Consider the following 15326-nt stretch of genomic DNA (forward strand, 5'->3'; position numbering starts at 1 on the left):
GGGTACACAGGTAACTTCAACAGATGGCCCCAAGGACTGTGACTGGAGGTCGAGGTGCCACAGTCTTTCGTATAAGGGACACCTCATACACACCTTGCAGGGGGAATAGGGGTGGTCAGGAAGGGCTCCCTAGAAAGGTGTTAATCTGAGGACTGGCCCTTGGGAAAGAATAAGGCGACTGGAGGGAGAGAAAAGAGAGAGTGAGCTGGAAAGCAAGGGGCAGGTCACAAGAGTCTCATAAACAGCATCAGAGGCTTGGATTTATCCTGAGGGCAGTGGAAACCAATGAAAGGCTTTAGGGCCTTAAATAATGACATGGCCCCACAGGGCGGCCCTTTGCAGGCAGTGAGGCAGGAACGAAAGTCCGCAGACAGCCCTCACTACACGTTTGGTCCGATTCTCTCTCCAGCGAGGCGGAGCTGGGAAGACATGAAGCCAACACACCCACAGCAGCAGGAACGTGCCCTTGCCCTGTGTTAGCAAACCAGACCACCAGTCCCGTGTCAGAAGGGACAGTCCACGGGAAGCGGGAATGAGAGAGGCCCTGCCATTTTCGGCGGTGGGTGACCAACAATCAAGGCTGCGGATTTTACTGGCACATGTGACCAGAAAGGCAGGGCCATGACATGTGACGCTACCTTTATTATTTCACGTTTCAGTTTCAGGTTTCAAGTTTTCTGATTTAATTCCTGTGTTTAATTACTTTATAAACCATACTGACACTATCCTGGAATTCAAAAGCCCTTTAAGTGCCACACTTTATCTGGATGTCACTATAAAGAGTGGACAAAATAATACTCAGAGTTCCATGGAAGGTGGAAGAACTTCCCAATGTCATATCCACTTGTCGTATCTTTTAAGATGGCACCTTTTATCAGTTCAGTACCCTTTCTTCATCTTCTGCAATCACTACTAGTGTGTCTGTTTAGGAAAAAACACCTTTTATTAAATTCTGTTTTAAGAATGTTGCACGATTGGAAAAAACATATCTACATGGAACTCACTGTTTATATGCAATTTATATTATTTCATTTCCATTTTGGAATACAATACTTTGTTGGCAGATGAAAATGAGAACACTATGATTTGGTAATGACCCATAAATAAAACAATTTGTAGATGCTATTGCAACATTGACTGTGGTTTTTTATTAACATGGATTCTTTTCTCACTTATATGTCATAGTAACAGCTATCACATATTAAGCCTCATTTACCTGCACATCAGGTTCAACCTGAGTACCATCAACTCCAGCATCAGGGTCTCCACTGGCCTGAAATAGAAAATATGTCACAGTATTGAAGTACATGAGCATTTTCATGCAAGTGGTGAAAGTACATGGGGCTTTGGGAGAGTATGTTGTATGAAGATCATAACAATTCTACAAGATTTCACTGCATCACACAACACTCTGCAAATCCAAAATGACTCTGTTGATTTGAATTCCAAATACAGTAACACACATACACACACACACACACACACACACACACACACACACACACAGAGGCTGGTTATTAAGAGCTTAGGTCGGATGCTCCAAGACAAAGCCAAACTCAGGCAGCACACAGCCAGCGTCAAGCAAGTATCAGACATGATTAAGAGAATGTTAAGTGACCTTACCTGGCCACATTCAGACCAGTCGGGCTCAGATTTTTTAATCAAACTGTAGTTCATCTCCATCCAACACCTGAAGGAGAGCCACCAAGGTTCTCTGATGTACCCTGAGGGATCCCCACCACATCGTCTTCCAGGCTTGAGCCGAATTCTGCAACAGAACAATGTCAAACTTACTGAGAGCCTTTTTTCAACTAGAAAAAAAAAATATCCTCCGCCATTAATCAAATAGGAAAGACATAAAGGAAGAAATGCTTGGTTAGCGTAAATGTTCTCCAAGTGCCCAAAAAACCAAATGTTTTCAGTGAGTGGCTAGATGAGAACAAATTATCATTTGCAAATGACTGAGACTTGATTTTGACTCAGTCAAATGCTTTGGGAGACTCTTAATTTGTTCAGGGCATGTCCTGTGATGAAGAAAAACGGGACCATGTTACAAAGAACACAGAATGAGGTAAACCATGAAAGCCTCTTACACACAGACATATGCGGAGATGGGACCACACGCACAGAAGGTGAGAGGACAGACTTTTCTTATCAACGAAATCATGTTATTTTAATTTTATAAACTGATACTTCTATTTGTGAATGACAATGTTTCTGTATTTCTCAAACACACCAGGGGACAAACACAGTGATTTCAACTGAATAAGAGGAACTGCTGCTGAGTCACTGTGACAGTTTTGTTTCTTTTCACATCTGTGCTTCATCTTTCTAAAAGATAAAGTGTAAGCGTAGAAAACCTGTGGTATAGAATATATTGGAAACCGACAAGACCGAGGCCTGGTAATTTTCAGTTGGAAAAGCCAGTATCTCCTTAGGTAAGAGCCTTCATTTTCCAAATCAAAGAAGAAACAGAGAATCTAAAGAGAACTTTTTCATATTAAATGAGATGGTTTCTACCCACTGCTCAGTACCTCTCTCTCCATCACCCTTATTAATGACTGAAAAATTACTGATTTTGCATGGAGGACACTGGCAGAGAACCCCTGAGCCAAGTGAATGAAGCTAAACATAAATGTAATGGGACAAACTGATAAACACAGAGGACAATGACTTGGGAAATTTTTGGCAAAAATGAGTAAATCTCAATCTCAGCATGGAAAGACATCAGTGTCACACACACTTCATTTGTAACTACACATTTAAATAGTGAGGCTTTGGCGGTCCGCCTCGCATCTCTCCTAATTTCTCCTTTTCAGAGTTTTCCAAGTTCCCTGGGCCATCCCCGCCGTCCTGCTGAAGGGGGCCTTCTGCATCCGCTGGCGGGAACTGAGGTCGCATCCCAGGAAACCTGAAGCTCCAGGCTCCCCTTCTCACCCTTAGCGCGCACCCGCCCCATCCCCGCGGGACTCGCAGGCAGCAGCGCCTCCCCTCAGCCAACATTCCAGCACAAGGAGATTAGTTTCAACAAGTGAAATCATTGATTCATGGTGAAAACTTTCACGCCATGTAGGAATTCTGGAATCAGAGAAGGGACCGAGCCCTGGGACACAAGGACAAACTATCCTGAAGAGCTGACTTGATTTTCACAAGAAGAAAAGGGAGGCCGGGAAAAGTGGTTGACACAACCGGGACAAGAGGCTAATGGGGCAGAAGACCCAGAAAGGTGGTCGCAGCGTTATGACTGGAGTCAGGAGGCAGCCCTGGCTGAAGAGGAAGGGGAAATACCATCATCACCAGGATACTGGCTCATTTTTTTTTTTTTTTAGCTATGCAGCGTTTCTTTTAAATTACAAGCAATATGGAAATGAGTAAAATAAAATTTCCATGTTACAGACAAAACGCATAGAACATACTTGACCATGGGAGGAGGGGTGCAGAGGGGAGGGGGGGCTGCTTGGAAATCTGTGGACAGGGGTTGGGATGAAGGAAAATAAGAGTCAGCATAAAAGCCCTATAGTTCACAATAATAAGCACTATGGCTTGAAAGCAAATTAACCATCCCAGTCCAACGAGAATTTTTCTAGAAGGAAATTATAAATTTAGCACATAGTGGAGGTCACACACATTCACCTTTTTGTGCAGTGTCTGGGAACTCACTTAGAAAACGGGGTGGAGGGCCTCCCCTGGTGGCGCAGGTGGTTGAGCGCAGTGCTGTGAAGCTGTCCGCAGCCTCTGCAGCACTGGTTCGATCCCGGCCGGCTGGCGAGGGTCCAACCTCTCCTGTTGTGCCCTCTGCTCCCCTCAGCAGTATATTTCATCAGTCTGCCTGTTGTGCTCCCTGCTCTGTCTCTGGTGAATCCTCTCACCCTTCCACGCATCTGGCCTGTACCCCGGCTCTTGTAGAAAATAAATTTTACAAAAAAAAAAAGAAAATGGGGTGGATATTATTAATGGTGAAAATTGGCTTAGAAGCCACCATTAAAAACAAGAGTAGGCAGTTAGCTCTTCATAGCTCTTAATGCCTTCATTGCTAACCTGCATTGAAAATGGAAATACATTCAGCATGAGGAGGGATGGGATCTGGCTGTGAGACAGTGTCAGGGCCAGGAAAGTGATACAACTGTAATATAGGGAGAGGCTAGAAACTCACCTTGAGGTAGGCCTGGAAAGCAACCTTAATGACCAACAAAAATTAAGGCAAGTAAACAAAGGCAGATGACCGAAACTCCCAGGCAACAGTGTTGACATGGGCTACTAGGCCATAACCCAGCCTCAGGAGAAAACAAAGACCCTGTTAGTTAGAACACAAAACAAGAACCTATCAACAGAAGACCAGGGTCCACTTACCCTGCTCTTAAAGACATAGTGGTAGTCCTGTCCTTTCCCCATCCTGCAGATACCTGCTGGGGTCGTGTAGAAAGCGCCATCTCCCTGGCTGACATGAATATTTGTTGCTAGCACAGCCCTTTGATCTGGCTTCTCATGAAATAAAAAGTGGGCAGGGGATTAAGTAAGAGGGACTAGGCAGGTGAGGGGCAAGTATGGGTAAGGCTGGTGAGAACTGAGCCTCGTGTGAGGCGATTCCCTCCCCACTGCACTGTGTGAGGCTGTCAGGGCAGGTAATAGCTCAGAGAGAAGCTGCTGTGCTGTGCTCTTTCTCACCCTCAGAAGCCTCTGGGCAGCCCCTTGAAAATGGTCAACAATGCAGTTGCGCCCACAGGGGAAAGACTCATGGTCACCCTGATCACAAGAGAGCTTTTGTAAAGTAGAACTCTGACCTGAAAGGCAGGGACAGAAAATATTAAAGAAAGAAAAACGTTACTGAGAGAGAAGCTGAATGAAGGAGATGGAAACGTAAACGGTCAAGGAACCAGGACTTTCCTCAGTGAGAACCTGTTTGTGTCACGTACTGGCCAAGCGCAGGAGGACGAAGACTGGCTATCTGGGACATGGAAAGCAGACCTGAGAGAATTCAAAGCAAAGCCCCACAGGGATGACTTTCACTGGTTGCAGGGGAATCTCTCAAGTTCTCACAGGCCCCAGCCACAGAGGTGAAGGCAGAAGTCCTGGGATGTGCAGGGGCAGGTGCTGCTGAATCACCAGCTCCAAAGAAACCAGTGCTTGAGTCCATGACCTAGTCATCTATCTCTCTGTCGCCTTGACTATCTAAATACATTTTAAGTATAATCACTCAAGCTGGTGATGATACTTCCTTGGTAGGTATGGGAAAAAAAGGACCTTTGTGAGAGACACTGTATCCCCTAGGTGAGACAGAGCCTTGACCTGCATTGTCATTCAGAGCCATCAAGATTTCCCAGTAAAGGGTTCACCTAATGACTTAATTCAGCTTAACTTTAAATTCTGCCTGTGTTAGGGAGGGATCAAGTTCCCAGTCCTCATTTAATAAGGGGTGAGACAGAGCAGCCAGCTGAAGTGATATGACACAGAAAGCAGGTGGGCTTGAGAGACACATGTAGATGGTGTGTGCTTGCTTCTCGGCTTTGGACTTGCACCAAGGACTTGAGGGGCTTGGAGGAAAGAAGTGGAGGAGAGACATGAAGAGACACCTGAAAAGGACATGTGGGTGAGAAACAGGGAGGCTGACAATGGCAGCTTTTATCTTGATTTTTACTTTGATTTTGCTCCTGTCATCCTAGACTTGGCCGGCCCTCTTAGGTCCCTTCCTGTCGCTCCATATCAGTAGGTGCCTTAGAACGTGTGGCAAGCTTTTGGGCCTCAGCAGCCCTGCTATGGGCCAACCTTGTTTGGCTGGACATTTACTCATGAGGGATAGATAACTTGGATTGCTTTGTTGAGAAAATGGGTAGTCAGAAAAATCATGACATATTTTTGCTTAAAAAAACAGAGAAAAGGGTCTCCCCTGGTGGCGCAGCAGTTGAGTGCTGGGCTGCGAAGCTGCCCGCAGCCTCTGCAGCGCCGGGTTGATCCCCAGCCACCGGCGATGTTCCCACATGGCACGCAGACCTCTCCTGCCACACCCACTGCTCCCCTCAGCAGTCTATTTCGTCGGTTTGCCTGTTCTGTTCCCCGCTCTGGCTCTGGTGAATTCTCTCACCCTCCCGCACTTCTGACTGTACCCAGTGCTTGTATAAATAAATAAATAAATCTTTAAAAAAAAAAAGAGAAAAAACTATGTCATGACATTTCCGAGAACACAATATTATCTTTTCTTCTCTAATTTCTTGAAAGTGCTTTTAAACTAAGAGTATGCACAGAGATGGTCTAATCCCTTTAGAGAATGCACATCTGGAGGCCCCACAGTGCCCTTGGGTCTATTTTTGGACACATACTCTGTACTCAACCTAGAAACTAACTCTAATTTCCAAAACTACCAGACTATACCATTAACATGACAGTGTAGCGAGTACTTCCTGAACTATTAATGAGATTTATAAATGCAAAAAAAATAAAGTTAAGCTCTGAAATAAAAATCTTCATTTTTTTTTTTTAAAGCTCTCCTTGACAAATGTCAAGGTTCCCCATTTTGCTGTGTTTTGGGTATCAGCAGCCTCAGATACAGCACCATTTTGCTCCACAAAGGCCCCCAAATACATGAAAGTCAGAATAAACTAGTTGCCTCCACTGGATGGTGAAAGGAACCAGTGGAGACTTCAAAAGATATGAGTGTCTCAGCTTTGTAAGTGTGGTTTATGAGTCAACTGCTCTTTCCACACAGGAAAATGGGAACATGAAAATAGAGAGGCTGGGGATAAGGGTGGGGATGGTGGTAGAACCTTCTAAAATACACTAACTAACTCCTGAGTTAGCCAAGCAGAGAAGAGGTACCCTACATGATAAGTACTCATTTACTATTTGTTCCTTAATTTTAGTTCATTTTGATTGGTGATGATTACCTGGAAAATGTTTCAAAGAATGGGAACTAGTTCTTATTGCCAGTGTTTTTATTATACTCAAGTACAAAGTCACCTATCCATCTTAGTGTGTAGGTAGATGATCCAAAAAAGAAAACAAACTACACTTTACCATATGGCTGAAGTGGGCAATGCACTCATATTTTTTCTAGTTGTGAGCATCTTCTCGATATACTTATTTCATAGTAAAAAGTTTTTGAAAGCTTTCAAAAAGATAGTTTGCTTACTTAAAATGTGTGCACATTTTAGCATAAAATATACGTGGCAGTTAATAGCATAATTAGATTGCTATACCTGCAAAAACTTATTTTTCATTAAACTTGTAGAAACTTCCAGGGTTTCTTCCAGTGCTGATATTGAGATAAAATAAAATTTTAATTTTAATAAAATACAATAAAATACATCATTATATCAATGCGGTCTGATGATGGATTACTCAAGATAGTTTAGGCCATGAGTAAGCCCAGAATTCTCATTGTGCAAAGATTAATAAAATCTTGTTTAAAACATAGATGCTTAATTGGGCCTCCCTGGTGGAGCAGGGGTTAAAGACAGTGCTATCAAGCTATCACCAGTCACTGCAGCATGAGTTCGATCCCTGGCCAGCCAGAGAGCAACCCACATGGCACAGCAGACCTCTCCTGTCTTGCCCGTTGCTCCCCTCAGCAATGTATTTCAGTAGATCTGCTTGTTCTGCTCCCCACTCTCTCTGATGAATCCTTCACCCCTGCCCCGGACCTCTGATCTGCACCCTAGTTCTTGTATACATAAATATATAAATCTCTAAAAAAAAATAAGCTTAATATAACAGGGAAGAAAACACTGCAAAGTGTAGTGTAAAACTAGGAATTTTAGAAGGATAAAAGCACAAAGAGTGAAAGAAAATATTTGCACACTTGAAATGGGGATAGTCATAATGGTATTTTCTTGCTTCTGCTTATCCTGCAAGAACAGCAGGATGGGTTTGCAACAATGGGACAACAAAGAAAAAAAAAACAAATCTTTTATAAATTGACAAGTTATATTTCAGAGTGCAGGTCCAGAAGATTATGAGCTGTCCTTGATGTGACATCTTTTGGTTGGACCAAAAATAGCCAAAACATAACTACAATGGCTGACTCATGGTTATGGTTCAAAGGACAACATTCATAAGCAAGCGTACTCCGTGTATGGCAGTTCTGGATCCAAACTCAAGTTACACTGTGATTCAGCAGCAAGCAATCAATCAGACTCTACCAATTTGCATTTTATGTATTTGTTCTTCAATCCCATATTGCCCAAATCCCCATCCTTGAGAGATTAATTTGAGAGCTCTGTCTCTAATCTCCTGCCAGGAGACTAATTTAACTAATTCTTTTCTCCAATCTGGTGGCATGGGTTTTGACTTCTGTGCCATTAAGTAGCAGGTCCATGTTTGGCACCATTGTAAGTCTTATAATAGTCTGATCAGAACACACAAAGAACTTACAACTAGTAAAGAAAATCAAAATTAAAATGGACAAAGGACTTGAATATTCTTCTCCAAAGTTCACTTACAAATAGTCAACAACCACCTAAAAAGACTTTCCACATCCCTAGTTATTATGGAAATAAAAAGTAAAACAAAAAAGTTAAAAATAGTATTGCCATATGTGTCAACATTTCCAATCCTAGATATATACCTAAAGAATTGAAGACAGGTATTCAAGCTACATATTGTGTCCAAATATTTGCAGCAGTGTTATTGTTCATAACAGACAAAGGGAGAAACAGTGCAAATGTCCATCAACGGGGGAGGTAAACGAAACATGGCAGAGACCCATAACATTCAATATTATTCTGCCAATTAAAGGAGAAAGTCAATTGGTGCAGCTGCAGTGGAAAGCAGTATGGCAATTCTCTTAAAAACTAAACATAAAATTAACATTTGATGCAGCAATTCCAATTCAGGAAAAATACCCAAAAGAACTGAAAGTGATTCAAATAGATATCTGTATGCCCATGTTCATAGCAGTATTATTCACAATCTGTCAATATCTAAAAAGTAACTGGTGTCCATCTAAAAGTAACTGGGATGAATAAATGTAAAACAAAAATGTGGCATATATACAATGTAATATTCAGCCTTAAAAGAGGAAAAGAAATTCTGATACTCCCTACAACTGGTAGAAACCTTAGTGTCATTATAATAAGTGAAACAAATTACCAGACACAAAAGGACAAACGTGCAGAAATCCCACTTATATGAGTATCCAGAGTAATCAAATTCAGAAACAGAACATAGACTGTGGGTACCAGCGGAAGGTGGGAGAGGGATGGAGAGTTAGTGTTCAATGGATAGTTTCAGTGGGGACGTGACATGGCTCTGCAGACAGATGGTGAGGGTAGTGGTACAACAATGTGCATGTAGTTAATGCCATTAAATCATATGGCTTAAAGGTTTTAGAGGTTAATGTTATGTATATTTTATCATAACGAAAGAAAGTACTAGCAAGTTACCACATGCATGAACATGAGATGGGAGACTGAAAAGATGACAGCAGAGTGAAGATGCCCAGCTCACCTCTTCCACTATTTATAGCCAAATTACACATAAACAAAGATACAACCTATGTGCCCCCTGAGAAAGGACTAGGTCAAGAAGATGTTGTATATCCACATAACATAAAACTATGCAGCCATATGGAAAGACGAAATATTACCATTTACAACAAAATGGATGGAATTTGAGGGACTTGTTTATAGTAAAGCAAGTCAGAATGAAAAAGACAAATCTTGGATGTTTACATAGCAGATGAGCCAACAAAACAAAACAAAAAGATCGTTAAAAACTAGTGGGGTCTGAGAAAGCAGTGAGGTTTCTGAGGTTAAGAAGGAAGGGGGAGAGAGAAAGGGTCAAAGGGGTGTAAGGGATGTTGATGGGAAAAAAATGTAGGGTACTAGTAGATACTATGAAGAAAAGGTCTGCAAAATAGATTAAGGTTACAGAGGCGCTATTAAAGAGTGACCTAGTGAGGGCTGGCTTAGGTGGCTATTTGACAATGACCTGAATGGACTGATACACTGGGCATTTCAAGAAGAGAGAACCTCAAGTGCATAAGCCTGATTCTGAAAGTATCTCTTATTTTTAGCACTATCAATAGGGCCAGTGCGGGGGCGCAGGGGGGGGGTAGATAAAATAAATAAATTAAAACTGAAATACTGTCCTGTTTTTGCCATGGTTCAATTATAATCCACCATAAAAATTGTAATGTCTTTTTTCCTTGGTTTAATACCACCAAAGAAATCAACTCTAACTCTGAGGAGCAAACTTTTAAACATGCAAACAAATGGGCTATAGAGGTGGGGGGGGGCGGGAAATTGCATGCATACAAACGCCTAAATGAAAGAGGTGTCAAACAGAAAAGGCCACCCAGATTGTAGGCATGTTTGCACATTAAATCCATTAAGGTTGCGAAAATAAGGAACAGTCTCAGGAACAGTTTCAAGAGAAAAGTAGATCAGAGTGGAATAAGGGGTTTTCACACAGTTGGGGCAGGTGGTGAAAGTTGAAATGGGCCTGTGGATTGGATTATAATATGGAAACTGTAATGATTTTCTCACTGGGGTTATGCTGGGGAATATTTCATGTTAAGTGACGTATATGGTAAAGCACAGATGCTGGGGAGTGTGAGTATAGCAATGCCAAGTATTGTTAGAAGGCAGAATGAGGGGCACCCTAGCAACCTCAAACCTGCCTGCTCTAAATAGGTTCTCTGCCATCCGCTGCATGAAGACAAAACATATTCTTAGTGCATAAGATCTTCAGTTGAAAACAACTTTAATACAATTACTGAATAATAGAGGGAAAACAAAGTTAACTTAACAGTTAAGTTTCCAATTAAATGCCAAAGGTCACCCATCCCCTAGAGGGTAAATGCCCATATAGGGTTTGCCCAAAGCAGGGCCACTGAGGCCCAAAAGCTTGGCACAAGTCTAAGGCACCTTCTCATGGGTAAGTCTAAGAAAGGGTCAGGAAGGGCCAGGCAAGGCAGGAAGGAAAAGAGCAAAATCAAAATACAAGTCAAGATAATGGCTGCCATTGTCAGGCTCCCCAAGGGTCTCTCACTCACTTCTGTCTTTCAAGTGTCTCCCCTACCATGTTCCATAAGGCCCTGGTACAAATCCAAGGCTGAGAAGCAAGACTGACTTCTTCACATGTCCCACTGCTCCATGTGCCTCCTCCAAGTTGTCATCTTCCTAAGCCCTGCTCCCCATCTTTTCTAGCTTCTCTTAGCTGCTCAGCATTACTCTTCCTCGGAAGGTCCCCTTTTTATGGATATCACACTGTTAACAAGTCTCTGCAGGAGCTCAGTTCACCAAAGACTGGGAGGAAGGTCCCCTGGAGGTAGAAGGGGAATTCAGCACAAAGGCAGCAGCCCTCACCCACCACTTGCACCATTTAGCATCTCTAAAAAACAGCTGCACACATTCCAGAACAAAGTGGCTCAAACCCTATTAGTTTACTTTTCACTGTACACCACTAGTCATAAAACAGGTTAGGGGTGTGAATTGTACCGGGACTATAACCAAGATGAAAATGCATACAGTGTACAAAAATGAAAAATGATGTAAAAAATATACAAAATTAAAAAAAAAAAAAAGCCAAACAAATTAGGGATCCCTGCTTTTCAGAAACAAAACTGGCCAAGACCTATATTCTCATCTGCAAATTCCTGCCCCTTTGTTAACAAAATTGGTCAAAACCTGGTCAGGATCCCATCTGTGAGAACCTTGCCCCCTCAAACTAAGTACTTGTATCAGCAGACTTAACACCCCACAAATTATCCCTTATATCTGCCCAACTAACTCTCAAGTGTGTACTATCACCGACAATAAAGCTCCATTTCTAACTCACCCATACTGATTCTTTCCTGCGTAGGAGTCAAGAACTTCGGCACCCTCAGCACCCTTGGGCCCCAACACCTGTGGCCGACTAATACAGGGGGTGAGGCTGGAGGTATGGGGGGGGGGGAGAATTCACCAGAGAGGGTGGAGAACAAAGGTGGATTAACTGAAAAACGCTGCAGGAGAGCAGGGGGCGAGAGAGGAGAGGTCTGCACACCAGGAAGGGTTCGGGGTTCCCTTTTATAACCTAGTTGGATGAACTTTTCAAGACTGGGGTTCTGCCGGCTGTGATTTGCTGGGATGTCAGGTTTCAGCGAGCCTTGAGCAGGCACAGGACCCGTCCCATAAGGTTCTGTTTGCCCTATTTCCACATTCCCCCGAATTCTCCATTGGCCTCTAGGGGTCACGTGGCCCCAAGGTCAGGTTGCCATGGCAACTCCATCACGCTCTCCCTTTCTCCGTATTTTGTCTCGCAGCGTTGTTCAGCTAAACAAAGTGCACAGACCAAGTTTTAACTTTATTAACTTGTACCCAGACGACAGCCTTTACTCCGTAGAGGGGTCCAGAGGCACCGCGCAGGCTTGGGAGAGGAGCGACCCCTCCTCACCCGAGAGCCCGGGTCCGTCCGCCCAGGACCGCCGGCTCCCCTGCCCAGGGTCCCTCGGTCAACTCCCCCCTGGCAGGCTTCCCTCACCTTCACCTCGCTCTCCGCTCACCTGTGGTCAAGGGACCCCGCGTCGTCTCCAAGCAGACCTGGGGTGGCGTCTGACGCTGGGTCCTGAGACCGAGCCCGGAGGAAGCAAAGCAGCCGCCAGCGCGCAAACCTCGCGCCCCGCGCGGCCGTCGGAACACGCATGCGCACGGGGTCAGCATGAAGAGGGGGAGGAACCTGCCTCGGCGCTGGGTGAGGGCGTGGAGCACGCATGCGCACGGGGTCAGCGCGAAGCAGGGGGGACACGCATGCGCAGTCAGGCAGGTTGCGCCTGCTGTCTGTGGGCTGCGTCGGCTTACCAGGAGAGATGGCCTTCCGTCTGTTCATCTGAGGCATAACAGTTTGAAATTCAGAATGAAATGTAGATAGATAGGCTGTTTCTTCTACAAAAAGTGTTAACCTAAACATTCTCGAGACCATTAAAAAGGTAAAACATCTTTATTGGGATTTAAAAATTGAAATTCTGGATCACAGGTTCAGGTTAGAAATCGAAAACAGATTCTGAGGAAGGCCCCAGATCTGGGGGTTATAGGGAAAAAGAAGGATGAGATCACCCAGGATGAGATCACAACCCAGATGAAGTGGTCAAAAAATTAAAAAGAAGGCATCTGCAGGTCAAGAGTAAATGTGGGGGGGAAGTTCTGATAGTTTTGAGTTGTTAGCAAGTCACTTCAATAAATACACTTGGACATAGTATGCTCATGTGTAAAACAAAGGGATTAAATTGCATGATCACTGTTTGTTTGTTTTTTTTTTCCCCCAGCACTATGACATCCTGTATCAGAAACCATCAGTCTCAAAATGCCGGGTTGAAAAAAAAAAACCTGCTTTGAATTTTCTATAGAATGGATTTTTATCATGATTATTCATTTAAAATGCTTCCCTTAAAATTTTTACAGGAAAGAATGATGATTCTATTCTTTGAGTATATATATATATATATATATATATGAAAAATGTGTCTCCCAAAGAGTTAGCTCAAGTACATTAGAGGCGGAGATATCAGAACCGTCCACCAGGGGGCAATCTTCTATCCCCGTGTTTAATTTACAGAACAAAGAGAAACCATGAGTCTGTTGTAATGCCCAGTCCCAGTAGAAGTCTGTGATAGAAATCATGTAATCCTTCACAAAGAACTGCAATATAAACAAAATATGTATTTATTATGTGTGCAATAGCCAGGGAGGTAAACATTTTACCTCTTCCAAAAGGTAGTGATACCCATAGCTTAGTTCTCCTAACACATCAAGATTTTTAAAAAAAAAAGACAAAACAAAGAAACATCAGTCTTATTAAAATATAAGCTGTATTTTAGAATACTGAACTGGGACATTTCTCATATCATATTCGTATTTTAAAACAGGAAATAAAAATCTTTCAGTGTCCTAAACATACAAGCATAATTAACCTGTCCATAGGGAAATATGGGAAATAATCTTTCCGTAGACTATTTGATATGCGTATAGCTTATGCATACTATTAGACATAATAAAAGCTATGAGGAGAAATAAAATAGAAAATATCAAAAAATGAATGAACTAAAGTTTTCAATATAATATTTCAACTAGTTTTTTAGGATTACTCTAGCTTTTGAAATAAATTTCTAATATTTAAAGAAGTGAATCATAATATGAATTAAGTAATAGTTTATTATTAAATATTATTGGACCACTTGTGTGCTACTGTTACAGGGCAGGTGAGGTACAACCCAGGCAGCCCATACCTGCTGGTTTAAATGGGTTCTGCCATCCTGCACCTCAAGACAGAATGTACTCTATTATATAAGAACTTCAAAAGAAAAAAATTTAATACAATTTAGTGCACAATAAAGAGAAGGGAAAGAATATGCTTTTCAAATCAAGCATCCAAAGTTACCCATCCCCCTTTCCATCTGGCGGCAGCCATCAGTTTTTTTTCCGCAAAGGTAAGCCAAAATGGGCGCTTACAAATACATCCAGGAACTATGGAGGAAGAAGCAGTCCGATGTGATGCGCTTTCTTCTCAGGGTGCGCTGCTGGCAATATCGCCAGCTGTCGGCCCTCCACAGGGCACCCCGCCCCACCCGGCCGGATAAAGCGAGAAGACTGGGATACAAAGCCAAGCAAGGTTATGTCATATATCGGATTCGTGTGCGCCGTGGTGGCCGCAAACGTCCAGTTCCAAAGGGTGCAACCTATGGCAAGCCTGTCCACCATGGTGTAAATCAGCTGAAGTTTGCTAGAAGCCTTCAATCTGTTGCTGAAGAGCGAGCTGGACGCCACTGTGGAGCTCTGAGAGTCCTGAATTCTTACTGGGTTGGTGAAGATTCCACGTACAAATTTTTTGAGGTTATCCTCATTGATCCATTCCATAAAGCTATCAGAAGAAACCCTGACACCCAATGGATCACTAAACCAGTCCACAAGCACAGGGAGATGCGGGGGCTAACATCTGCAGGCCGCAAGAGCCGTGGTCTTGGAAAGGGCCACAAGTTCCACCACACTATTGGTGGTTCTCGCCGTGCAGCTTGGAAAAGGCGCAATACTCTCCAGCTCCACCGTTACCGCTAATAAGTAATGTTTGTAAAATTCTTACCTAATAAACAATTTAGGACAGTTAAAAAAAAAAAAAAAAAAACAAAGTTACCCATCCCCTCATAGGTAAATGTCCAGCAAAACAGAGTTGGCCTAAAGCACAAGTGCAGAGGCCCAAAAGCTTGCCATAACTCTAAGGCACCTTCTGGTGGGGACACAGTGGAAAGGGCCAAAAGGGGTCAGACAAATCTGAAGGGAAAAGAGCAGAATCAAAATCAAGATAAAGGCTGCTATTGTTTAACTTTCCCATGGGTCTCTCACCCACATCTGTTTCAAGTG

General features: G+C 43.0%; 1 protein-coding gene across 1 annotated transcript; it reads left to right on the plus strand.

The window, feature by feature from the left end:
• The first annotated feature begins 14362 nt into the window (after positions 1–14362).
• Positions 14363–15070, plus strand: LOC119233511 (60S ribosomal protein L15-like). Its single transcript, XM_037495920.1, has one exon. It carries the CDS (start codon positions 14409–14411, stop codon positions 15021–15023), a length of 615 nt encoding a protein of 204 aa, XP_037351817.1. The 5' UTR covers positions 14363–14408; the 3' UTR covers positions 15024–15070.
• Positions 15071–15326: the final 256 nt, after the last annotated feature.

Source organism: Talpa occidentalis, unplaced genomic scaffold (genome assembly GCF_014898055.3).
Source record: "Talpa occidentalis isolate TD23 unplaced genomic scaffold, MPIMG_talOcc4v2.1 talOcc4.8, whole genome shotgun sequence".
In the NCBI taxonomy this organism is placed as follows: Eukaryota; Metazoa; Chordata; class Mammalia; order Eulipotyphla; family Talpidae; genus Talpa; species Talpa occidentalis.

Bases quoted from the DNA above. Each gene is read 5' to 3' on its own strand.
- LOC119233511 (XM_037495920.1), top strand. From the start codon at position 14,409: ATGGGCGCTTACAAATACATCCAGGAACTATGGAGGAAGAAGCAGTCC.